Below are 26,287 nucleotides of genomic sequence, written 5' to 3'. Positions count from 1 at the left end.
GTGTTGTTTTCTATGTTGGGGTTTTGTGTTCGGCCTGGTATGATTCTCAATCAGAGGCAGCTGTCAATCGTTGTCCCTGATTGAGAATCATACTTAGGCAACCGGGGTTCACGTGTGTGTTTGTGGGTGTTTGTATTTCGTGTCAGTGTTCGTGCCACACGGGACTGCTTTCGGTTTGATTCTCGTTTGTTGTTTTTGTATCTTGAAGTGTTCAGTTTACTTTCATTAAAATAATGAACACTAACCACTCTGCGTTTTGGTCCTCTCCTTCTGTCAGCGAGGACAGCCGTTACACTACCCTACATTCACTCTGGACATAAATTTGATGGTTGCCAGTTATATAATTACATTGTACATAACGTTTTCCTCTTGATGTCATTTTTAATGTGGCATAAAACCTTAATGTGCATGTGTGAATAACTCTAGATAAGAGTGTTTGGGCCAATGAATGTAACGTCCTCAACTGCTGCTTAGGACTTATTTTGTATGAGCTTTGCATTATATACATTTTCTGACTTGGAGATGAAAAAGTCAAACCTAATATATCAATCCTGTAAACATGTATTGCTAAAAAAAAATCAGGAAACGGGTTTAATGTACTGTTCATCTGCGTTACACATGCAGATTCATGACTTTTCAGTTATATATAAGTACGCATTGGTTGTGCCAGAAAAGGCTTAACAACTCTGACTTCCTGTTTCAGTGTCAACATTGTTGTCAATGCTGTGGTCTACTTTTACTTAACTGAAAACAACTATGGTGCAGCCTCTCACAACCACCACTCAGTAATGTTGTGGCCACTTCTGCAGTTTTCTCCATCGTTGACTGCAGTATGCTTTTTGATGTGGAGTTTTTTTCACAGTTTCATGACATTAGCTGAGTATCTGCATGCTGTTGCAAACTGTTTCAATGTTTAATTATAGTATGTGAAAGTTATTTCTAAAGCTAATACGGTTGTTTGTGTATTTTAGAGTACAACTACAACTTAGACTGGTGAATCCAGAATGAATGCAACATCCACTAATGTTGATTGAAAAATTGTGAAAATAGCTAATTCTGGATTCACTATGCTAACTACAACTAGGGCTACAAGTTAAACCATTATCAGTAGTTAAACCCAATGGTGAAAAGATCACATTGGGTCTGTAAATGGGTCTGTAAATGTACATAATGTCACTGAAGGCGTGTTGTGTGGTAGAGGGTAGCTAGCACCCACCTTCAAGCTAACATGAGATTTTGAGCACAGAAGCACTAGACTCACACACATTGAACCTGCTCTGTGAGGAAATTGACACGAGAGATGCAATGGTGATATAAATGATAGTGGTTCACACAGCCACACAGAGGACGTAAGTACAGTGCATATCTTGAGGATTTGGATGCAGGTGTCTTTAACTAATAGATATGGTGTATTCAAACAGATTTGTTCATTCCATCGTAATTAAAAAATGTATATTTTAATGTTAAAAATGTTATTATTTTAACTGCACTATGGAAAAATCAGTCGAATATGAGAACGGAATGCTTCTTGAACGGGGCATATTTTGTATTCATCTTCTGTTAAATCTATGCCCTGAGAGACGTGAATATGCTTTAGGTCCACAAGACTCCACACTTCTGTGTCAGAATCTTGCAACAAAAACTGCGATAGAACTGCAATACTCAACATACTTTAATGTCTAGCATTCAAAATAAAATGTATTTGTTAATTTGGAAACTACACAAAAAACATTTCTGTCATTCCATGCATGTTTTCAGTGTTTGATACAAGCCACACTTCACGTACTGAACATATTGTAATCACAGGATGTGAAGGTTGAAAAACCACTGAAATTTAGTGTTTAAGTAACTATCTTATCTTTGTCGTTGCTCTTTTTGGAACAGATGTCGGTGCTCTATTCTTCTGTTCTGCATTTGGCAATGCTTCTGAGTCTCCACTCAGGTAATGTGAAATGCTTTGACAAAACCTATTCATACATGATACATTTAGAGACTGCACTTACTATGAAAACTGTGGACGCTTATTAAGGTACAGTTTTGTTCTAAGGGGGAGGGGTGGGGGTGGAGTATCGTTGGTCAAATTATAATTTATGATTGCATAAGACAGAATCAGTGCCTTTACAACTGAAATATGAAAATTATGGAACTGAAATGAAAAGTGATTGCTGAGGGAATTGCTGTTTGGTTTTACACTTGTGGTAAATACAGTAGACAGACCCTACATTTATTGACTTAATACATTTGTCCCAGCCAGTATGGAGCTGGGAAGTGAAGTGGCTTAAAATAGTTGTACAATTGTCATGAGGCGTATCATCACCTGAACCAGTTTATCACCTGTTTTCTCAAATCAACATTGATGTCACATTCCTGACCTATTTCTGTTAATTTGTTGTATGTGTTAGTTGGTCAGGACGTGAGTTTGGGTGGGCATTCTATGTTTTCGGTTTCTATGTTGGTTTAGGGGTTGCCTGGTATGGCTCTTAATTAGAGGCAGGTGTTTGGCGTTCCTCTAATTGAGAGTCATATTTAGGTAGGTTGTTTCACTGTGTTCGTTGTGGGTGGTTGTCTCCTGTGTCAGTGTTTGTCGCACCATACGGGACTGTTCGGGTTGTTTGTTCATCGTCATTTATGTGTAGGCTATTTTCCCTGTTCGTGCGTTCTTCGTGTTTTATTGTAAGTTCGTATGTCCAGGTCTGTCTACTCCGTTTGTTATTTTGTTTATTAGTCAAGTGTATTTCGTTTTCGTGTTTTCCGTCGTTACTTTAATAAATATCATGTCTTCACAATCCGCTGCATTTTGGTTCAATCCCTGCTCCTCCTCTTCGGATGAAGACCGTTACAATTGATCTATTTTTCTACAGGTTTACAGAAGCTAACTACACTGTCAAATCCAACAGCAGTCATACTACACAAAGGAAATTCAGTGACGATCCACTGCTCCCACAATTTACCCAATGACATTGAAATATTTACAGTAACTATAAAAGGAACAGAGGTGCTGTGCTTTTCTCAGTTTAACATACAAGAGTGGCTGGTGTCGAAGACATGTAAAGAAAGCATACAAATTAATTGGAATAATGAGACCAGAGAAATCTTCTTTTCACTGATGAAGCTACAGATAAATGATTCTGGACTTTACTCTTGTGAAGTGAAAAGAGCTGCACCTCCACCTGCACAAGTTTTCTCAAAAAACATAACTATTTGTGTAACAGGTTAGTGATCTCTGAAAATACTTGATAGAACTACAATCTACATGTAAAACCATTATGACTCTGTGATCACATGATATGTGAATGCTACTTGCCTCCAAATTGAAAATAATTTGTCTACAGTTTAAACTCTTTGTTTACACTTATTTCTGCATCTGCAACTTTCTGTTTGTGCATCCAGCCCCTCCTGCAGTGTCTGTGTCTGATGTAAAGGAGCCCAGTAGTGGACTTCCCATGTTGCTGTGCTCCTCTCAGGGGTTTTACCCAAAGACCATAGAGCAGGTGTGGTTTAGAGATGGTCAGCTCCTCAACACCAGACTTTCAGACAGGCAGAGAGAGGTCAACACAGATGGTTCCATCACCGTCCACTCCTACCTGCCTCTGTCCTCAGGACCCAGCAAGGCTGGCCTCTATCTCTGCTGGGTCAACCACTCTTCCCTCAGCCATCCCATCACTGTCAGTCACACAGTCATGTCCAAGGGTGAGAGCTAAGTGTTAATAAATCAGGATTACTAGTTGACAATGTATTCGGTTGATTTCTATATCTATGTAATATAATGTTGGTGCTCTACACAACTTTTCCATAATATCTTGTGATAGAGTGTACTCCAAAAGTATTGGGACACTGACACATTTTTGTGGTTTTGGCTCTGTACTCCAGCACTTTGGATTTGAAATTAACTGTAGAAATTACAGCACTTTTTGTACATTGTCCCCCTATTTTACAGGACAAAAAATATTGGGACAAATTCACTTACATGTGTATTCAAGTAGTAAAAAGTATTTGGTCCCATATTCGTATCAAATAACGACTACATCCAATTTGTGACTCTACAAATTTGTTGGATGCATTTGCTGTTTGTTTTGGTTATGTTTCAAACGGTTCACCCGATATGGATGAAAATACCCTCAGATTAAATCTGACAGTCTGCAATTTAACCTCATATTCACTGTATAATTTCAAATTCAAAGTACTGGAGTACAGAGCCAAAACAACAACAAATGTGTCACTGTCCCAATACTTTTGGAGCTCACCACCATTCAATCACCATTCTAAAAGGATGGCGGATCCATTTTTCAATATACTGATCTAACTTCTATTCTTTCTGGCAATAATTATGTTTTGGGGTACTGTATATCAATAATTTTTTCTCATTATTTAATGAATATCACACACTTTCCCTGATGTTTTTTAGGTTTCCCAGTGAGTTGGCTATTTATTGTGGTCAGCATTGGAGCAGTCTTGATTCTAGTGGTCCTTATCATCATGATCTTCAAGTGTACACATTTCAGTGAGTAATTAGCTTTCCTGTTTCGCATGCTTGACATCGTGATAGCATGATATGATATATTAAAGATGCACTCTGGGATCTTAAGCTCAACAAATTCATAACATATTGCACGAATGAGGTTTGTAACATCACACAAATTGCTAAATTCATATGATATAATACGAATTGCAAAATTCGCAACATGACACAAAATGTATGATGTAGTACACAATTGGATGACGTAGTACACAAAAAACAGGGACCCGTCTTGGCTCGTGAGCACCACTTTCAAACTACTGGCTGAAATTATACAAGAGTTTGAGAGTGCATCTTTAAGTATCAAGCACTAGATGTGTAATGCATTAGAAAACAGTAAAAACTGTTATCTATTAGTGCACATTTCCAATTACAGTACAAGTCATAAACATACAGTAATGTTTGGGAGTCAGGCTTTTTCTAGGGGAATTATTTGTGACATATTTCCCAATCGAACATATTTTGTTACAGTGCATTTGGTCCAGTTTATCAATGTCAAATTGATTTTTATCCAGAGAGAGTCAAACACCTTTTTCCTCTTGAAACATCCCAAGAACCTGTCCACACTGTCTCCTCCGTGACTGAGAACATCATCTACTCAACACTGGGAGACCATCATCCAATCACTCTCTCCACTGCTATACCAACATAGACAAGGGATCAACAAGCAGTACTGTACCAATAGGGCCATAGACAGTACCACCTGATGTACCAAATCCTAGGATGGGATCCTAGCTGCAGATGAATCATGTAGGACTTTCTCAGAACCACCATGTTTGGGACACTTGACTGGGGAATACAAAAATCTGAATTTGCTCGTAGGCTATCTATTCTAACAATTTGATGTTGAATGATTGTCCATACTGTAATGCCTCTGATTATGTTAATCTCAGATAATCCAGTGACGACTGTCATTGATACCAGTAATAGTCTCTCTATGTCTGGGTAGCAGCCCAGTACAATTCCTCCTCCTAGCTTCCCACTGCACTGAGGCTAGGAAACACTGTCACCACTGATAAATCCATGATAATTGAGAATTTCAATAAGCATTTTTCTACAGCTAGCCATGCTTTCCACCTGGCCACCCCTACCCTGGCCAAGTTAACAAACAGATCACCAACCATTTCAAATCCCACCGTACCTTATCCACTATGCAATCTGGTTTCCGGGCTGGTCATGGGTGCACCTCAGCTACGCTCAAGGTCCTAAACGATATAATGTCCAACGATAAGAGACAATACTGTGCAGCTGTATTCATCTACCTGGCCAAGGCTTTCGACTCTGTCAATCACCACATTCTTATCGGCAGACTCAACAGCCTTGGTTTCTCTAATGACTGCCTCGCCTGGTTCACCAACTACTACTTAGACAGAGTTCAGTGTGTCAAATCGGAGGGCCTGTTGTCCGGATCTCTAGCAGTCTCTATGGGGGTGCCACAGGGTTCAATTCTCGGGCCGACTCTTTTCTCTGTGTACATCAATGATGTATACATCATCGCTCTTGCTGCTGGTGATTCTCTGATCCACCTCTACGCAGACGATACCATTCTGTATCTGGTCCTTCTTTGGACACTGTGTTAACAAACCTCCAGACGAGCTTCAATGCCATACAACTCTCTTTCCGTGGCCTCCAAATGCTCTTAAATACAAATAAAACTAAATGCATGCTCTTCAACCGATCACTACCAGCACCTGCCCGCCCGTCCAGCATCACTACTCTGGACGGTTCTGACTTAGAATATGTGAACAACTACAAATACCTAGGTGTCTGGTTAGACTGTAAACTCTCCTTCCAGACTCACATTAAGCATCTCCAATCCAAAATTAAATCTAGAATCGGCTTCCTATTTTGCAACAAAGCATCCTTCACTCATGCTGCCAAACATACCCTCGTAAAACTGACCGTCCTACCGATCCTCGACTTCGGCGATGTCATTTACAAAATAGCCTCCAACACTCAAACACTCAAGACAGAAAATTGGATGCAGTCTATCACAGTGCCATCTGTTTTGTCACCAAAGTCCCATATACTACCCACCACTGCGACCTGTATGCCCTCGTTGGCTGGCTCTCGCTTCATATTCGTCGCCAAACCCACTGGCTCCAGGTCATCTATAAGTCTTTGTTAGGTAAAGCCCGCCTTATCTCAGCTCACTGGTCACCATAGCAGCACCCACCCGTAGCACACGCTTCAGCAGGTATATTTCACTGGTCACCCCCAAAGCCAATTCCTCCCTTATCTTACCTCATTTGCACACATTGAATATAGACTTCCTTTTTCTCTATTGTGTTATTGGCTGTATGTTTGTTTATTCCATGTGTAACTCTGTGTTGTTGTTTGTGTCGCACTGCTTTGCTTTATCTTGGCCAGGACGCAGTTGTAAATGAGAACTTGTTCTCAACTAGCCTACCTGGTTAAATAAAGGTGAAATAAAATAAATACAAAAATAAAATTTAAAAAGTTATATGGCATTAAAAAACATATTACATTTTATTTCCGTGAAATGTATTTTTGATGGAGACCTCCCTTAGAGAGCAACTTATATAAACACAGCATTCTATCATACATTTAGGACATGTAGCAACAAAGCAATATTTATTTTTTTGTGTAAATTTACAGTATTACTGGATGCGGAACCATATAATAGTAGAATGAAAAGTACGTCGGAAGCATTTTTGTGAAGCTCTCTCTTTCATGGACTTTCGCTGACAATCAAAATACTGGAGTAAGTGGATTAACTTTTAAATTTCTTTTGTATTGAATCTTTGATTTCTATTTCCATGAAGTGTCTTGTCAGTAGGGTATTGATGTTGGATGTATATCCATTAGTAATGAAGTTAAGATGACAAGTTAGTGTGATGATGATTGAAGTGATGCTGAAACAGCCAGCTTGTCACTAACATCCGGAGGCTCAGTTAGCTACGTTAGCTAGGTAAATAAGGTTGTGGAATGCATACTCTAGTTATTGCATTGTCGTTGTCGACACCTTTTCCATAAACACGTTTGGCTGTTTTGTCAGCTACCTGCTTCGTATTTTATATAACGTTGAATTTTGTAATAGCTAGTTAGGTAGGCTAGAAAAGTTACTACCTAGCTAGCTAACTAGCAAGCCTGTACAGCGGGTGTAATTATCTTGTAATAGCTAAACATATAATTATATCCTAGCAAGCTAGATAACTACTTTTACAACTCGCCAATAAAGACATTGGATTGCTAGGTAATTTCTGAGGGCTGAACGTACTCAACTATCTACAGTTCTGCAATGGTCGATATGCAATGTACTCTGTACTTGCATGTACTGTTTATTTACTTATGTCTCTGATGGATTTGGGGTTTGACTGTATTTACAGTTGATGTTGGCCAATTTGTCAGCCATGATGACCCATGGGTTTAAGAGCAGTAAGCAAGACTTCATATTCGGACCATGGAAAGTGACTGCAGCAAAAACCCACATTATGAAGTCTAAGGACATTGAACGGTAAACTGTTCCAAGTATTTTGTCGATTTTTGTGTCAGACTAAACTTTTTCTTTAATGTTGTCTGTTTAGTATTCTTAAGGTTTAGTCTACATTGGGGAGCTTGTTTATCGACTTGGTTGTACTTTAAATATTTGCACACCAACATTAATCATTCAAATCTTGTCAACTTACTTGGCTCGCTACATTGAGGTTAGTTGTTCAGGTTTCAATCTTGACAGTTTTGTCCCAGGTTAGGGGAGGAGATGCACATGCCCTCACTCCCAGAGATGCTGTTTGGGGACAATGTTCTACGCATTCAGCACACAGACGGCTATGGCATTGAGTTTAATGCCATCGATGCCCTTAAGAGGGTCAACAACATGCAGGACTCTGTGAAAGTGGCCTGTGCACAGGAATGGCAAGAGAGCAGGTACAACCACTATCATAATACCACTGTGATAACACTATCCACCTTCATTGTCTATATGCTTGTGAAATAAATACAACAACAAAAAATGGCATTTTTAAATTGTTTTCGATTAAAAAGTGTTGAATAATCAGTCGATTACCAGTCCCGATATGGAAAATGGACCTGAAACTGTTGTCATGTGGTTGTATTTCCAGGGCCGATTCTGAACACTCCAAAGAGGCTGTGAAACACTACGACTGGACATATACCACAGACTACAGAGGCACTTTGTTAGGAGAGGACCAGCAGATGAGGGTGAAAGGCCTTTCAGTTCACACTGTGGATACAATACAATATCCCAAACAAACACATTACAAAATAAGGGGCAAATCTTAATTTGAATTTAAGTCAAAATTTAATTTAGTCTCACATTGATACATGATTAAATGTATATTTGACATACAGTACCGGTTAAAGGTTTGGACACACCTACTCATTACAGGGTTTTTCTTTATTTGTACAATTTTCTACATTGTAGAGTAATAGTGACGACATCAAAACTATGAAATAAAACATATGGTATCATGTACTAACCAAAAAAGTTAAACAAATCAAAATATTTTATTTGAGATGCTTCAAAGTAGCCACCCTTTGCTTCATGAGGTAGTCAGCTGGAATGCATTTCAATTAACAGGTGTGCCTTGTTAAAAGTTTGTAGAATTTATTTCCTTAATGCGTTTGAGCCAATCAGTTGTGTTGTTACAAGGTAGGGGTGGTATACAGAAGATAGCCTTATTTGGTAAAAGACCAAGTCCATATTATGGCAAGAACACCTCAACGGATGATCTCTATGTGTGGTTCCCACCGTGAAGGAGGAGGAGGTGTGGGGGTGCTTTGCTTTGCTAGTGACACTGTGATTTATTTAGAATTCAAGGCACACTTAACCAGCATGGCTACCACAGCATTCTTCAGCGATACGCCATCCCATCTGGTTTGTGCTTAGTGGGACTATAATTAGTTTTTTAACAGTACGATGACCCAACACATCTCCAGGCTGTGTAAGGGGTATTTGACCAAGAAGGAGAGTGATGGAGTACTGCATCAGATGATCTGGTGTCCACAATCACCTGACCTCAACCCAATTGAGATGGTTTGGGATGAGTTGGACCGCAGAGTGAAGGAAAAGCAGCCAACAAGTGCTCGGCATATGTGGGAACTCCTTCAAGACTGTTGGAAAAGCATTCCAGGTGAAGCTGGTTGAGAGAATGCCAAGTGTGTGCAAAGCTGTCATCAAGGCAAAGAGTGGCTACTTTGAAGAATCTCAAATATAAAATATATATATATTTTTTTTTACAACATGATTCCATATGTTATTTCGTAGTTTTGATGTCTTCACTATTAATCGACAATGTAGAAAATTGTCAAAAAAAATAAAAACCCTGTCCAAATTGTTGACTGGTACTGTAAGTGGAAGACAGGATTCACCCCCAAGTCATTGGCTGCGTTTCAGGTCGTCAATATTGCAAACGCCTGCCAGATCTCTCGGTGATTAACATATCAACTAACCACACCATATGGTATGTCAGTCTCTGACGGCCGACTGCACCGTCAATGATGTGGAACACAACCATCGGCTGATGCAATGCAACAACTGCAATATAGTATGCCTGGAATGCAATTTTTCTTTCGCATAGGCATAATATTCATTATCTTATCTCAAGCTGTCTATTGCCTTATTCATTAGGAATCAAATTGAGGCAAACATGCCGAAACAACGAGAGACCTACCTACCTGAATGTGTCCAATAATAAATAAAAAAATGTTCAGTTGCAAAACGTTTTGTTTTTTGCTACGGTTTGTACTAATAAATTCTTCCATCAGGCGACAGAAACGTTGGAGCGCATCGACATGGAGAAGCTGAAGGCGCGAGAACAAATCATGTTCTTCGATGACGTACTGCTGTTTGAGGACGAGCTTCACGACCACGGCGTGTCCATGATCAGCGTCAAAATAGTGAGTGCCACTGTTAGACAGGAACTGACACTTTATGATGATGCACATTCGCCTCATATGATGTCTGTGGCTGTGTGACAAGCACCAAAGGACATTTCCTTGCGGGAGCTGTAAGACCGGGAATAAAAAAGCCTTTTTATATTCACCTACAGTACTTATGTTTAATGGATTTTCTTAAACGCTTGCATCATTTGTTCTGAGGAGTGACTTACTCTCTTGTTACCCACTTGTGTGTGATACAGAGAGTGATGCCCACCAGTTTCTTCCTGCTTCTGCGGTTCTTCCTGCGAGTGGATGGAGTTCTGATCCGGATAAATGACACGCGGCTCTATCACGAGGCAAGTGTGACTGGGCTTTCCTGGGAAATGGCAATTGATTAACGGTAACCACCAGAATGGATGTGCATTGGAGTCAAATTCTGTGGATAACTTTAGAAGGAAATGGACATCACTATGTAACTTCAACTACATAATGTCTGGGGTGTGTGGCTCAGTTGGTAGAGCATGGCGCTTGCAACGTCAGGGTTGTGGGTTCGTTTCCCACGGGGGGCCAGTACAAAAAAATAAAGTATGAATGTATGTACTTGTAAGTCGCTCTGGATAAGAGCGTCTGCTAAATGACTTAAATGTAAATGTAATAATGGCTATGCCTACTTATGAAATTACTCATTGCTTACAAAGGTTTTCTTTACAGACTGGAAAGAATTACATGATCAGAGAGTTTAGCACTCGGGAAAGCAAAATTTCAGAATTGAAGGTGAGATTTTTCTTCTCTGTTTGAAAAGTACATGTGTAGCGGAAGTCCGCTGGCAAGTCAGCAAGCTCAGCATCGTGCAGTGACATCACTAAAATATTGTCCAAAACATTCATGCTACATGTGTATATGTCACTGTGCAGCTGATGCAATCATACCACTATTGTAAATGGAGAACAATTAGTCAATGGCAATATCTAGAAAAGACAACGGCATTTAGTTTCTCTCTCTGCCTTCCAGAACGTCCCTGCTGCTCTGTATACTGACCCCAACGAGATCGCCCAGCACTTAACTCTGAAGCTGACCGAGTGCGAGAAGTTGGAGCTCCCTGAGACAGGCCCCCATCCAGGGGACACAGAGGCCCCCCAGTGATGGAGAGCAGGCTGGGTCCTGTGATTGGACATCAAATTCTCCTGTCTGGACTTAAGATGAGCGTCGGCCAACGAGGGCAGAGTTCATTCTCCCTCCGCTCTACAAAGAAATACATTGTTTTTTTTAAACTGAAAAACACTGCACCTGCCTCCCTCCATACACAGGAAAAGCAACAGTTAATGGAACTTAATTTTGGCATTTTCAAGTGGCCTCTTATTTTTTGCGTTATTTCACATTTCCTCAACGCAAATATTTTGGTCGGAAAATTGTGATAATTGCGTCTTTTATATTAGAACTCCACATAATGGGTATGTTGAATTCCACATAACGTAGTCTGATATTTGAATGTTGTGCTATGTTAAATACACCCAGACTTGGTTTGTCTATCACAGAGATAGCTATTATAGAGATCCATTCCTCATGTTATCAAAATGTTGAAAGAGCCAGTGTAAATAAATTCACTTTTTGTATGTGTTTAATCTTTTACTGGACATTGGATCTTGATTAGAGGAGAGCTCACTGCTGAAGTCGAGGAGCCCCTCTGTTTTGCATCTCACTTTAATGACATCTCACTACCTTTCCCCTTTTTCAAACTAAGATTTTGATCTAGCTAGCTGTTGTAATAGAACGGGCTCCTTACAGAACCTGCTCAGCTCTGCTTGTTTTATTGTATTCAAGATAAATGTCAACTAATAAAAGTCTTTAGCCTTAACATGCCAACATTAAATGTTGTAATACATTTTATTGTAGTGGTTGCGTATCATTTCTGTATTGAATACAATTTCGAAATAATCCACACTAGAGATATGAATCACCAGAGCGGAATAGAAAGTACTTGTTTACCTTCGGACATTTTATGCTGCAGGACAGAACACCATTCTCACATGTGTAGCTATCAAACCAAGCTGATTTGGGCAAAGGGAGAGTTTATAGCTAATATGTGTTAAATCCGAATGTGGGAACATAAGCAAAACAGGTAATGTTAGCTATGTTTTAGCATTATATAACGTTAGCTACAGTTTTCAAGCTAGCTAACGTTAATTAACGTTAGCCCATAAGCTATGTTATTAGCTAGCTAACATTTGCAAAATTGAAACTGCTAACTAGTTATCTTCTAATCTAATGCCACTGATGTAACGTTAACGTTCTCTTTCAGCTAAAGATGCCCAGGAACGGAAGAAAAGCAGCAGCCGGAGATGAAGAGGTCGCTCCCAAACATAGGAAAACAGACTCCAATGGCGCCCCCTCTCCTTTCTGCTTCGACACCCCAGACACTGTCTTCCAGAGCATAATTTCCCCAGTGGGACAGGAGGAATTTTTCACTGACTACTGGGAGAAGAAGCCCCTCCACCTCCAGAGGTCTGACCCAGGCCTGGCCTCCTACTACAAGTCTCTGTTCCAGCTCTCAGACCTGAAGGGGCTGTGCGCCCAGGGCCTGACATATGCCAGAGACCTCAATGTGTGCCGCTGCGTCCAGGGCAACAAGACTGTGTTGAACAAGGAAGGCCGTGTCAACTACAGCCAGCTCAAGAAGGACTTCAACCAGAAGGCCACCATCCAGTTCCACCAGCCTCAGAGGTTTAAGGTGAGAGTAGTGGACATGTGTTTATCCACAGTGTTTTGTACTCCTGAATCGTGGGTTCTGGTCTGTGATAGTATGAAACACGAGAACATGTTTTGTGCCTACTGAACTTGACTCTGCTCCTGTAGGGCCACAGTATGTGGGGAAGGGTTTTGTCCCAGTCTAGCATTATTACCTTCACACCTGATTCAGCTTGATTGTATTAATTATGACTGTTGATCAGTTGAATAAGGTATTATTAGATCTTGGCCTGCCAAAACTGCATCCCTGTAGAAAAAGGAGTGACGGTCCTAGTTAATGCAGCACTGTGGCAGTGGCTCTGTGGTAACAGAAAGGGATTGGTAGTGACAGATATCCTTTAGCTAAGATGTTGTTTAGCTCAGATTTGCCTATTTTATTTGAAAGCCTTGAACTAGGATATGTTGGTGAACACAACAGGAATTAAAATCTATTGCACAGAAATATCTGAACATCTTGATCATTCCATATTTGTGCAGAGCTGAACCCAATACTATTCTATTTGGAGATTCTAAGATGCCAGCTCTCTAACTAACTGTGTGTCTCCAGGACGAGTTGTGGCGGATTCAGGAGAAGTTGGAGTGTTTCTTCGGCGCTCTTGTGGGCTCCAACGTCTACATCACCCCACAAGATTCCCAAGGGCTACCCCCACACTACGACGACGTGGAGGTACAACACTGAACTGGCCCCAAAATGGTCCACATCAGGGTAGTGTTCAGTGGGAACCAAAACATATCATAGCTACCCATAAGAAACAAAAATTTGTACTTTACGTTTCAAATAATTTTGCTACGGTGTTCCCTACTGAACATAATCCTGGCTGCAACGTTTGTAGTATAGTTTGAGGGTTAGACAATATTTAATAATGTTTTACCCACTTCATATATATATGCTGTATTCTAGTAATCCTATATAACTACTGCTGTACATAGCTTTCCTATTCATATACTGTCCATACTGTCTACACACCATATATATATATATATATATACTGAACAAAAATATAAACGCATCATGTAAAGTTTTGGTTTCATGAGCTGAAATAATAGATCTCCGAAGTTTGTGTTGTACATATGCGTTTACATCCCTGTTAGTGAGCATTTCTCCTTTGCCAATATAATCCATCCACTTGACAGATCTGGCAAGCTGATTAAACAGTATGATCATTACACAGGTGCACCTTGTGCTGGGGACAATAAAAGTCCACTTTAAAATGTACAGTTTTGTCACACAACGAAATGCCACAGATGTATCAAGTTTTGAGGGAGCATGCAATTGGCATGCTGACTGCAGGAATGTCCACCAGAGCTGTTGCCAGAGAATTGAATGTTAATTTCTCTACCAGAAGTGTCGTTTTAGACAATTTGGCAGTAGGTCCAACAAACCTCACAACGGCAGTCACGTGTATCCACGCCAGCCCAGGACCTCATCCAGCTTCTACACCTGCGGTATGGTCTGAGATGAGCCACCCGGACAACTGATGAAGCTGTGGGTTTGCACAACCAAAGAATTTCTGCACAAACACACAGACCATCTCAGGGAAGCTCATCTGGGTGCTCATCATGCTCTGGAACTCTGCAACTTCACACAGCCATTGAAGAGGAGTGGGACAACATTCCACTGCCCTCAATCAACAGTCTGATTATCTCTATGCAAAGGAGATGTGTCACTCTGCATGAGGCAAATGCTGGTCACAGCAGATACTGACTGGTTTTCTGATCCATACCCCTACTTTTTTTATTTTTGGTATCTGTGACCAACAGATGCATATCTGTATTCCCAGTCATGTGAAATCCATAGATTATGGCCTAAAGAATGTATTTCAATTGACTGATTTCCTTAAAAACTGTAAATCTTTGAAATTGTTACATGTTGCTTTTATTTTTGTTCAGTGTATATATTTATATTCTGGACACAGACATGGCTCATTATGCTATTTCTTCATTTCTTTCTTAGAATTTTGGGGATTTGTGTGTATTGTTTTGTAATGTTTGTTATTACTGTTTGAGCTAGAAACAAGTATTTTGCTGCACCTGCGATAACATCTGCTAAATATGTGTATTTATCCCCAGGTGTTTATCCTCCAGTTGGAGGGCGAGAAACATTGGCGTCTGTACAGCCCCACGGTGCCCCTGGCCAGAGAGTACTGCGTGGAGCTTGAGGAGCGCATCGGCAGCCCCACACACGACATCATACTGAAGGTACGTTAGGAGCAGGGTGAAGCTGCCCGTAATCTGGGGTCGGTTTGCATTTATTGGGGGAAATTGCGACATACATTTTGGGACTTTTAAATTAATGATATATAGTCGTGGCCAAAAGTTTTGAGAATGGCACAAATATAAATTTTCACAAAGTCTGCTGCCTCAGTATCTTTAGATATTTTTGTCAGATGTTACTATGGAATACTGAAGTATAATTACAAGCATTTCATAAGTGTCAGGCTTTTATTGACAATTACATGAAGTTGATGCAGAGTCAAAATTTGCAGTGTTGACACTTCTTTTTCAAGACCTCTGCAATCTGCCCTGGCATGCTGTCAATTAACTTCTGGGCCACATCCTGACTGATGGCAGCCCATTCTTGCATAATCAATGCTTGGGGTTTGTCAGAATTTGTGGATTTTTGTTTGTCCACCCGCCTCTTGAGGATTGACCACACGTTCTCAGTTGGATTAAGGTCTGGGGAGTTTCCTGGCCATGGACCCAAAATATCAATGTTTTGTTCCCCGAGCCACTTAGTTATCACTTTTGCCTTATGGCAAGGTGCTCCATCATGCTGGAAAATGTATTGTTTGTCACCAAACTGTTCCTGGATGGTTGGGAGAAGTTGCTCTCTGAGGATGTGTTGGTACCGTTCTTTATTCATGCCTGTGTTCTTAGGAAAAATTGTGAGTGAGCCCACTCCCTTGGCTGAGAAGCAACCCCACACATGAATGGTCTCAGGATGCTTTACCGTTGGCATGACACAGGACTAATGGTAGCGCTCACCTTGTCTTCTCCGGACAAGCTTTTTTCCGGGTGCCCGAAACAATTGGAAAGGGGATTCATCAGAGAAAATGACCTTACCCCAGTCCTCAGCAGTCCAATCCCTGTACCTTTTGCAGAATATCAGTCTGCCCCTGATGTTTTTCCTGGAGAGAAGTGGCTTCTTTGCTGCCCTTCTTGACACCAGGTCATCCTCCAAAAGTCTTCGCCTCACTGTGCGTGCAGATGCACTCACACCTGCCTGCTGCCATTCCTGAGCAAGCTCTGTACTGGTGGTGCCCCGATCCCACAGCTGAATCAACTTTAGGAGACAGTCCTGGCACTTGCTGGACTTTCTTGGGCACCCTGAAGCCTTCTTCACAACAATTGAACCGCTCTCCTTGAAGTTCTTGATGATCTGATAAATGGTTGATTTAGGTGCAGTCTTACTGGCAGCAATATCCTTTCCTGTGAAGCCCTTTTTGTGCAAAGCAATGATGACGGCACGTGTTTCCTTGCAGGTAACCATGGTTGACAGAGGAAGAACAATGATTCCAAGCACCACCCTCCTTTTGAAGCTTCCAGTCTGTTATTCGAACTCAATCAGCATAACAGAGTGATCTCCAGCCTTGTCCTCGTCAACACTCACACCTGTGTTAACGAGGGAATCACTGACATGTCAGCTGGTCCTTTTGTGGCAGGGCTGAAATGCAGTGGAAATGTTTTTTGGGGATTCAGTTCATTTGCATAGCAAAGAGGGACATTGCAATTAATTGCAATTCATCTGATCACTCTTCATAACATTCTGGAGTATATGCAAATTGCCATCATCCAAACTGAGGCAGCAGACTTTGTGAAAATTGATATTTGTGTAATTCTCAACTTTTGGCCACGACTGTACAGTGCCTTCAGAAAGTATTCAGACCCTATGACCTTTTACACATTGTGTTACGTTACAGCCTTATTCTAAAATGGATTAAATGAAGTGTTTTCCTCATCAATCTTCACACAGTACCCCAGAATGACAAAGCTAAAACAGATTTTTTGAAAATGTTATTTACATAAGTATTCCCTTTGCTATGAGACTTGAAATTGAGCCCGGGTGCATCCTACTTCCATTGATCATCATTGAGATGTTTCTACAACTTGATTGGAGTCCACCTGTGGTAAATTCAATTGATTGGGCATGATTTGGAAAGGCACACAACTGTCTATATAAAGGTCCAACAGTTGACAGTGCATGTCAGAGCAAAAACCAGGCCTTGAGGTCGAAGGAATGGTCCGTAGAGCTCAGAGACAGGATTGTGTCGAGGCACAGATCTACATGGCCAGGCACGACTCCAACACCATCATTAAGTTTGCAGACAACACAACAGTGCTAGGCCTGATCAACAACGAGACAGCCTTTTGGGAGGTGGTCAGGGACCTGGCCGGGTGTTGCCAGAATAACAACCTATCCCTCAACGTAATCAAGACATAGGAGATGATTGTGGACTACAGGAAAATGGAGGACCGAGCACGCCCCCATTCTCATCAACGGGGCTGTAGTAGAGCAGGTTGAGAGCTTCAAGTTCCACATCACCAACAAACTAGAATGGTCCAAGCACACCAAGACATTTGTGAAGAGGGCACGACAAAACCTATTTCCCTCAGGAGACTGAAAAGATTTGGCATGGGTCCTCAGATCCTCAAAAGGTTCTACAGCTGCAACATCGAAAGCATCCTGACTGGTTGGATCACTGCCTGGTATGGCAACTGCTCGGCCTCCGACCGCAAGGCACTACAGAGGGTAGTGCGTACGGCCCAGTACATCACTGGGGCCAAGCTGCCTGCCATCCAAGACCTCTACACCAGGCAGTGTCAGAGGAAGGCCCTAAAAATTGTCAAAGACTTCTGCCACCCTAGTCATAGACTGTTCTCTGTTACCACGTGGCAAGCGGTACTGGAGCACCAAGTCTAGGACCAAAAGGCTTCTCAACAGCTTTTACCCCCAAGCCACAAGACTCTTGAACAGGTAATCAAATGGCTACCCGGACTATTTGCATTGTGTTCCGCCTTTGTGGTACAGTGGCCAGGCGAAAGCTACTCCTCAGTAAAAGGCACATTACAGCCCGCTTGGAGTTTGCCAAAAGGCACCTAAATATTCTCTGGTCTGATGAAACCAAGATTTTACTCTTTGGCCTGAATGCCAAGCATCACGTCTGGAGGAAACCTGGCACCATCCCTACGGTTGAGCATGGTGGTGGCAGCATCATGTTGTGGGGATGTTTTTCAGCGGCAGGGACTGGGAAACTAGTCAGGATCGAGGCAAAGATGAACGGCGCAAAGTACAGAGAGATCCTTGATGAAAACCTGGTCCTGAGCTCTCAGGACCTCAGACTGGGGCGAAGGTACACCTTCCAACAGGATAATGCCCCTAAGCACACAGCCAAGACAATGCAGGAGTGGCTTCGGGACAAGTCAATGTTCTTGAGTGGCCCAACCAGAGCCTGGACTTGAACCCAATCGAACATCTCTGGAGAGACCTGAAAATAGCTGTGCAGCGACGCTCCCCATTCAACCTGACAGCTTGAGAGGATCTGCAGAGAAGAATGGGAGAAACTCCCCAAATACAGGTGTGCCAAGCTTGTAGCGTCATACCCAAGAAGACTCGAGGCTGTAATCGCTACCAAAGGTGCTTCAACAAAGTACTGAGTAAAGGGTCTGAATACTTATGTAAATGTGATATTGCATTTGTTTTTATTTTCTTTACCAGTATCACAGACTAGACTCTTTGGTCCTGTAAAAACTTGCTATATGTCAAATATTGTGTGCTTGGAAAATAAAGAAATGTGACTCTGGATGACAACATGATGATGTTTATTTCTAATAGTAGGGCTGTTTTCCTAGAGAAGTTTTACCCGCTTCGTGTTTTGTTTCCTTGCCACGATACTGAGTATCGCGCTACTGATGTTGTCCCGGCCCAACTATAAATGCCTCATGAGCTTAGATTAACTTTCATACACTATCAGAACCCAACATTTAAGCCTGTTTTACTTCATTGTTTGCAAACAATGTAATTGTAAACAAACACTGTGTAGCTTCAAAACAAGTTTTAACCATTTTAATACCATGGACGGTCAGTCCTTGCATCCATAGCTTTGTCTATGAATTTGACCAAAACTGGCAGGGTGGCCATGCATTGATATTGTTTGAACTGCAGATTGCCAATTAAAGGTTAAGCTTGAGAGAAAGGAAGCTGATCCTAGATCTGTACCTAGGAGAAACTTCACCCCAGAGCACGTACTTTACACACAGCACAGGGTCAGCAACATGGGTCCCAGGGACAAGGGTCAAGCACTACTGAGCTTTAGTGAGATAAAATGTATAAGAAGACACACTTGTCTGATAACAAGTACAACCAACCGGCACCATTAATTCACCAACTATTGGTACTGAATCACAAACATTTTTGTGCTGTGACCAGGCTAGAGCTTTAGGGGTGTCCTGTCGACTAAACAAAACCAATGTCTCTCTAGGCAAGACCAGTCAAAGGCCACAACCCGAAAGTAATCTGCAGTAGTGCACTTATGAGTCTTGATCCACATTTGGAAAATGCTTCATTGGAGTATTTTTGCAACATAGTGTGACTTGTGGCTTGAGCTATTTGAGGTTAAGTGGGGGGGGTGTTTGTTCTTTCTTTCCATAGGCAGGTGATCTGCTCTACTTTCCCAGAGGAACCATCCATCAGGCGGACACCCCCGTGGGAGTGGATCATTCTACTCACCTGACCCTCAGTACCTACCAGAACACGTACGTGAGACTCACTGTGGCACCTAAGAAATTGATACCAGCGACCCTCTGGTTGCGAACTCATTCCTTGAAAAGTAATACGCACAATGCTCACTATTAAAAACCTGATATTTTATTTATACAGCTATTAATATCATGATGTTTCAGCCATCAATGGCCTTAGTCAGAATTTGCCAACTCGTAGCCTGACAGATCTTCCCCTGGGTTTCGAACTGGCTATACCTCTCTAACCTCAACGCTATCTCAGCCGCACCACTTCTTCATTCTCTAATTTGAAACAATGGAAATTCATAATCTTGATGTGTAAAGTTACTTCAACTTTTTTCACCTCAGGTCATGGGGAGACTATCTGGCCAACGTGTTTCCCAATTTCTTGTATGACTCCCTTAAGACCAGTGACATCACCAGGAGGGTAGGCATGCCCAGGAGAATCTTGATGGTGAGGTCCACTTCCGTAGTCTGTTCCAACACTTAAACATTTCATCCTTCCTTCTGTCCTTCCTTGAGGGAAACACTCATCTGCCATGGTCAGATTGGTGAATGTGAGTGATAACTTACAGTTCAGTGATTTACCTAAAGGAGGAATAAGGAATTTGCACTGAACAATGAGTTTAATGTCTAAACTTTAGTTGTCACTATGGTTGCATGTTTTGCTAAATTCTGCAATTTAGTTTCATCATAGAAATTACAATGTATGCCTATTGAAATAGTGGCCTATCTGTGTAGTTCAGTCTTATCTACTGCTATCTATTAAGCACTATAACATTGTGTGTGTACCAGGGAGCCAACGCAGCCCCAGACACAAGCAGGCAGTTGGCCTCATTATTGAGGAGCGTGGCAGATCAGATGGAGAGGGGTGAACACGAACTCCGTGCCGGGGACATGAAGAGGGACTTTGCCCTCCACAGACTGCCACCTTATACACCAGAGAAAGATGACATCACATCGTCAGGTGTGTCTTGCTGAATAATATTTAAAAGTCCAATGAGTAGAATGTTTATTACAGACGGTGTGTGTTGCCCATAGAATGTCAAACAGTAACTGGACACAGCCATATTCTGAGATATAAATGAATTTGAATGAGAAATGGACAGTGGTGTTTTTCTACTAAGAAGTGATGTTTCTGTACAGGCTACAGATATGCATTTAAATAGTGATGTGCATTGATACTTTAGAATACACCTCTTAAGTTTTTCTGACAGACTTAACATATTTGTTAACATCTGTCCTGACGCTTGCTGAATCTGAGCTAAGCTGGGAGAGTAACATTTATAGTAAGGTCTGGAGAATAGTGTTGGGGCATTGAATATGGATAGGTACAGTATCGCTAGCCACTTTGTTCTGGATCGGGGTCTTTCTATAAATAACGGGGCCAATGTGTGACATTGGGATCAAAATTTCAAACTGGTTTGAAACAAATGATTTTCCATGCAGCTCATGTGTACTTAGAGGAATATATGCAAATTGATCCATAACTCCACCTATACTACATAGGCCTAGGACTATACATCCTTTAAACAGGGTTCATACAGACATTGGCAAGTCAAATTCATGGACTTTTTCAAGCACTTAATTGTAAGGACATCAATGTTATACAATTGTGCGGCTGGTAGCCTAGCGGTTAAGAGCATTGGGGCAATAACCAAAAGGTTGCCGGTTTGAATCCCCGAGCAGACTGAAAAATATGCCGGTGCCGTTGAGCAAGACACTTAACCCTAATTGCTACGGTCATTCACTCTGGATAAGAGTGTCTGCTAAATGACTAAGATGTAATCATTTAGATTTATGTACAGTTGTAGTCGAAAGTTTACATACACTTAGGTTGGAGTCAATAAAAGTAGTTTTTCAACCACTCCACAAATTTCTTGTCAACAAACTATAGTTTTTGCAAGTCGGTTAGGATATCTACTTTGTGCATGACACAAGTAATTTTTCCAACAATTGTTTACGAATAGATTATTTCACTGTATCACAATTCCAGTGGGTCAGAAGTTTACATACACAAAGTTGGCTATGCCTTTTAAACAGCTTGGAAAATTCCAGAAAATTGTTATGGCTTTAGAAGCTTCTGATAGGCTAATTGACATAATTTGAGTCAATTGGAGGTGTACCTGTGGATCTATTTCAAGGCTTACCTTCAAACTCAGTGCCTCTTTGCTTGACATCATGGGGAAATCAAAAGAAATCAGCCAACACCTCAGAAAAAAATTGTTGACCTCCACAAGTCTGGTTCATCCTTGGGAGCAATTTCCAAACGCCTGAAGGTACCACGTTCATCTGTACAAACAATAGTACGCAAGTAAAAACACCATGGGACCACGTAGCCTTCATACTGCTCAGGAAGGAGACGCGTTCTGTCTCCTAGAGATGAACGTACTTTGGTGCGAAAAGTGCAAATCAATCCCAGAACAACAGCAAAGGACCTTGTGAAGATGCTGGAGGAAACGGGTACAAAAGTATCTATATCCACAGTAAAACAAGTCCTATATCTACATAACCTGAAAGGCCGCTCAGCAAGGAAGAAGCCACTGTTCCAAATCCGCCATAAAAAAGCCAGACTACGGTTTGCAACCAGCTCTGTCAGGAGGAACGGGCCAAAATTCACCCAACTTATTGTGAGAAGCTTGTGGAAGGCTACCCAAAACATTTGACCCAAGTTAAACAATTTAAAGGCAATGCTAGCAAATACTAACTGAGTGTATGTAAACTTCTGACCCACTGGGAATGTGATGAAAGAAATAAATGCTGAAATAAATCGTTCTCTCTACTATTATTCTGATATTTCACATTCTTAAAATAAAGTGGTGATCCTAACTGACCTATGACAGGGATTTTTTACTAGGATTAAATGTCAGGAATTGTGAAACATTTCAACTCAGTTTATTTGGCTAAGGTGTATGTAAACTTCCGACTTCAACTGTACATGATGCTCTGGGAAAAATGAAGACCACTGCAAAATGATCAGTTCCTCTGGTTTTGTTATTTATAGGTACGTGTTTGGGCAAAATGAACATTTTTGTTATATTAACTTTTGACAACATTTCTCCAAATTACAAATAAAAATATTGTCGTTTAGACTATTTATTTTCAGTAAATGACAACTGGACAAAATAACAAGAAGGATGCAGTGTTGTCTGACCTCGAATAATGCAATACAACACAATACTAATGTTTTAATTTAGGAAGAGTTCAGAAATCAATATTTGGTGAAAATCAGGGTTATTCCAATCACAGCTTTCATGCATATTGGCATGCTCTCCACCAGTCTTTCACATTGATGTTGGGGGACTATGCCATTCCTGGTGCAAATATTTAAGCAGCTCGGCTTTGTTTGATGGCTTGTGACCATCCATCTTCCTCTTGATCACATTCCAGAGGTTTTCAACAGCTTTAATAAGTTGTCCAGAGTAGAAAATCATCACTGGTATCCTAGTTAATAGAAAGACCAGTCATCATCTTGCTGAAACCAAACCTTTTGGAACCAATGCTTGGAACCAATGCGCTGTAAATAATAAAGGAAGGAGACTTATTCCATGGTCAAAGCCTTCCTCTTGTAGATCTGAAAGATTTAACTCAGTAATATGGTACCTGTCATGGCCAAGGCGAAGAAAGCAGCACAAAACTTTAGTACCTTCCTTCAGAACCAAGAGTATTAAGTTTCAACTCCCGAGTGGCGCAGCGGTCTAAGGTACTGCATTTCAGTGCTAGAGGCGTCACTACAGACCCTGGTTCAATCCCGGGCTGTATCACAACCGGCCGTGATCGGGAGTCCCATAGGGCGGCGCACAATTGGCACAGCTTCGTCCGGGTTAAGGGTTTGGCCGGGGTAGGCCGCCATTGTAAAATAAGAATTTGTTCTTAACTGACTTGCCTAGTTAAATTAAAGGTTAAAAAAAAATATATATATATAATAAGTAACAAGAGTATATCCAATCCTTTCAGAGCTACAAGAAGTTCCCAGGAGGAGTTTAATGTGCAATTGGGCATGAGTGTACATGTATTAGCCTAGGTCCTTCTCTCTAGATCAAATCTGTGTGTGTCTGTGTGTGTGTTCTTCACAGCTGGAAAGATGCCTGCTTTAGAAGATACGGTGTGTCTGAGGTTTAAAGACCACATCCTGGTGTCTTTAGAGACGTGTCAAAGCTCATCAGTAAGTACCTTCAGTTGTAACAGTTTACATATTTTACCTAGCTGCTCTTGGACTAAAGTGTGTGTTTGTGTGTTTAGGATGGGTCGGTATCGTTGGTGGTTGATGTGATGCACTCTCTGAGGAACAGAAGGGAGAAACACATGATGGGACAGAGTGGTGATGATGATGATGATGATAGTGGTGGTGATGATGATAGTGGTGAAGAGGAGGAAGATGCACCCTCTGAGGTAACCTGGCATATTTTGCATAGACAATGTATTTAGTTGACAATACAATATTATGTATGGATATAGGATTTGAGTTAAAGTACCTCTACCATTTGGATATTATATAGGATTCTTAAAGTAGATTGATTATACACTGCCAGTCAGCCAGGATTTGAATGGTTTATGAATGAAGATGTTTTTGTTACTGTAATTCATATTGACCCTTATCAAAGTATAGAATCAGGAGCTATATGTCTGTAGATAAGGCCCAATTCCTGATATTTTGATTACACAGGCAAAATGCATTGTCATGTCTGAAGCTGTTTGTAAAGTTCTGTCTGTCGTCATATCTCTCCGCCTATCTCCTAGACCCCCGGCATGACCTTCCCCTTCGAAGACCTCCCGGCCATCAGGCAGCTGCAGGCGGGACAGCCCATCCCTGTGTCTCAGCTAAAAAGGCAATTGGACAATGACAAAGTCCAGATGGCCCTGGTGCTCTGGTCGGAGGGCCTGCTGGAGGTGTGCTAATACCCCAACTGCATACTCTGACACCAACAACCACTGCTCTCCATTTGGTCACACAATAAATCAAGAGTCCTTTATTCTACGGTTTACTTCATCTCGTTTAAACGTGTGTGTGTGTGCACGTGTGTGTGTGTGTGTGTGTGTGTGTCTGTTTCCAGATCTGAAACAACTGTAAATGTAATATTGTAACACACTTTATCGACTGGAAACACATCAACATTGCTTGGGCAAAGCGGGGGAGTAGACACAGGGATGTGGTTGGCTCGATCTGAGTGCTCACAGGCTCTTAACACCCCCAGAGATTCCAATGCAAAGTGTCTGTATGCAAACAGACTTTCTTGGTTCCACAGGTACACTGTAGTTGAAGAGATCTGTGAACTTAGGCTGGATGATATGTGCTCTGGGGAGAGCAGCAGTTATCAGACCTGGCCTTTCTGCCACCCATGCATGACAAAAAAACATTTCCCCCCTTCCCCAAAAAATTGAATAGTCACAGTAAGCAAGTTTGAAAATATTTATTTTCCAGAAGTTGAAGTTGGGTTCAATTTAGGTTCTGAATGAAAGTTGAAACCTGAACCAAACAAAGAAGTATACAGCCCAAATCAAGGCTTGTCCAGACTGGACAAAATCTCTACAAAATATAGATGTATATGATTGGTTCAGATTTGGTCAGGACTAAAAACCAATGTTGAAATCTAGGCCGGTATGGACAGGACCCCCAAAATATGTCAAAGGCATCGGTCTGTGTGTACTGGGGTGTAGCCTACAGTGTGCCTGCAATTGAATTTTATGAATGCCCATCAATGTGGTAGGCGTAATGTTTGTAAAACACCAAAAGCTGCAAAAAATACGCCTAAAAGTCGTCTGCATCGGTCCTTACTTACACTAGGGTTTAGGCTGCATGTCTGGTTGCAGTGGAATTTTATGAATGCCCATCTGCGGTAGGGCCACCGTTTGTTGAACAGTCCGTTGCATTGGCTTTAGTCCCGATTCCTGTGACGAATGAATGTGGCTATTTATAAGATCAATATCAGCAGCTACCCAACGTTCTCAGGAGTTATCCTGGGCCTATTTACAATGAGAATCAATGTGTGTACACAGCTGGAAATGCAGATGTATTTTATTTTTCGATATGTTCATAAAAATGGATGGATACAAACTTGAAACCATCATGACTACTTAGCCCACGGGGTGAACCCTCACACAAAAAAAATGTTATGAAACTGCAGTCGACTGGTATTTTGGACGCAGTGATTGCAGAATATATGCAGTTACACTGCAAAATTACTGCAGTAAAACATTATTTTGGACGCAGTATTTGCAGCATACTACAGTTAGTCATACTGCACTCTGACTGCAATCTTTTTTCGTAAGGGAAACTCCTGGACCGCAGTTGTGAGTATACTGATTGTCCATTTTACTTTGACCTGTCCTGTTTTCGGGGGATGTTTGTTAATATTTTTTTTAATTGGGTGCCATTTAGGTTAGGCTATTTGATCGGAGAAACCTGCATGATGTAATCTGTATCTG

At 41.3% G+C, this 26,287-nt stretch overlaps 3 protein-coding genes across 3 annotated transcripts; all 3 read left to right on the top strand.

The window, feature by feature from the left end:
- The first annotated feature begins 760 nt into the window (after window positions 1-760).
- LOC129868113 (tapasin-related protein-like) lies at window positions 761-7,009 on the top strand. Its single transcript, XM_055941759.1, has 6 exons — window positions 761-1,349; window positions 1,885-1,942; window positions 2,862-3,212; window positions 3,391-3,690; window positions 4,406-4,501; window positions 5,032-7,009. Exons 2-6 carry the CDS (start codon window positions 1,885-1,887, stop codon window positions 5,166-5,168), a joined length of 942 nt encoding a protein of 313 aa, XP_055797734.1. The 5' UTR covers window positions 761-1,349; the 3' UTR covers window positions 5,169-7,009.
- Window positions 7,010-7,148: 139 nt separating this feature from the next.
- tiprl (TIP41, TOR signaling pathway regulator-like (S. cerevisiae)) lies at window positions 7,149-12,265 on the top strand. The gene is made up of 8 exons (XM_055941760.1): window positions 7,149-7,241; window positions 7,867-7,994; window positions 8,225-8,404; window positions 8,599-8,698; window positions 10,265-10,396; window positions 10,639-10,734; window positions 11,090-11,152; window positions 11,390-12,265. Exons 2-8 carry the CDS (start codon window positions 7,870-7,872, stop codon window positions 11,519-11,521), a joined length of 828 nt encoding a protein of 275 aa, XP_055797735.1. The 5' UTR covers window positions 7,149-7,241; window positions 7,867-7,869; the 3' UTR covers window positions 11,522-12,265.
- A 90-nt stretch (window positions 12,266-12,355) lies between these two features.
- Window positions 12,356-24,834, top strand: riox2 (ribosomal oxygenase 2). Its single transcript, XM_055941758.1, has 10 exons — window positions 12,356-12,497; window positions 12,678-13,106; window positions 13,671-13,790; window positions 15,194-15,322; window positions 19,773-19,876; window positions 20,210-20,315; window positions 20,657-20,828; window positions 23,938-24,026; window positions 24,104-24,253; window positions 24,602-24,834. The coding sequence occupies exons 2-10, from the start codon at window positions 12,684-12,686 to the stop codon at window positions 24,758-24,760; spliced, it is 1,452 nt and encodes a 483-aa protein (XP_055797733.1). The 5' UTR covers window positions 12,356-12,497; window positions 12,678-12,683; the 3' UTR covers window positions 24,761-24,834.
- The last annotated feature ends 1,453 nt before the right edge of the window (window positions 24,835-26,287 follow it).

This window comes from Salvelinus fontinalis, chromosome 13 (genome assembly GCF_029448725.1).
Source record: "Salvelinus fontinalis isolate EN_2023a chromosome 13, ASM2944872v1, whole genome shotgun sequence".
Lineage (NCBI taxonomy): Eukaryota > Metazoa > Chordata > Actinopteri > Salmoniformes > Salmonidae > Salvelinus > Salvelinus fontinalis.
This window is presented reverse-complemented; position numbering and strand designations above follow the sequence as displayed.

Coding starts and splice junctions, on each gene's coding strand:
- riox2 (XM_055941758.1), top strand. CDS start 12,684: ATGCCCAGGAACGGAAGAAAAGCAGCAGCCGGAGATGAAGAGGTCGCT. Junction 13,107..13,670: donor ACCAGCCTCAGAGGTTTAAG/GTGAGAGTAGTG, acceptor GTGTGTCTCCAG/GACGAGTTGTGGCGGATTCA. Junction 24,027..24,103: donor AGACGTGTCAAAGCTCATCA/GTAAGTACCTTC, acceptor TTGTGTGTTTAG/GATGGGTCGGTATCGTTGGT.
- tiprl (XM_055941760.1), top strand. CDS start 7,870: ATGTTGGCCAATTTGTCAGCCATGATGACCCATGGGTTTAAGAGCAGT. Junction 8,699..10,264: donor GAGAGGACCAGCAGATGAGG/GTGAAAGGCCTT, acceptor TTCTTCCATCAG/GCGACAGAAACGTTGGAGCG. Junction 10,397..10,638: donor CCATGATCAGCGTCAAAATA/GTGAGTGCCACT, acceptor TGTGTGATACAG/AGAGTGATGCCCACCAGTTT.
- LOC129868113 (XM_055941759.1), top strand. CDS start 1,885: ATGTCGGTGCTCTATTCTTCTGTTCTGCATTTGGCAATGCTTCTGAGT. Junction 3,691..4,405: donor TCACACAGTCATGTCCAAGG/GTGAGAGCTAAG, acceptor GATGTTTTTTAG/GTTTCCCAGTGAGTTGGCTA. Junction 4,502..5,031: donor CTTCAAGTGTACACATTTCA/GTGAGTAATTAG, acceptor ATTTTTATCCAG/AGAGAGTCAAACACCTTTTT.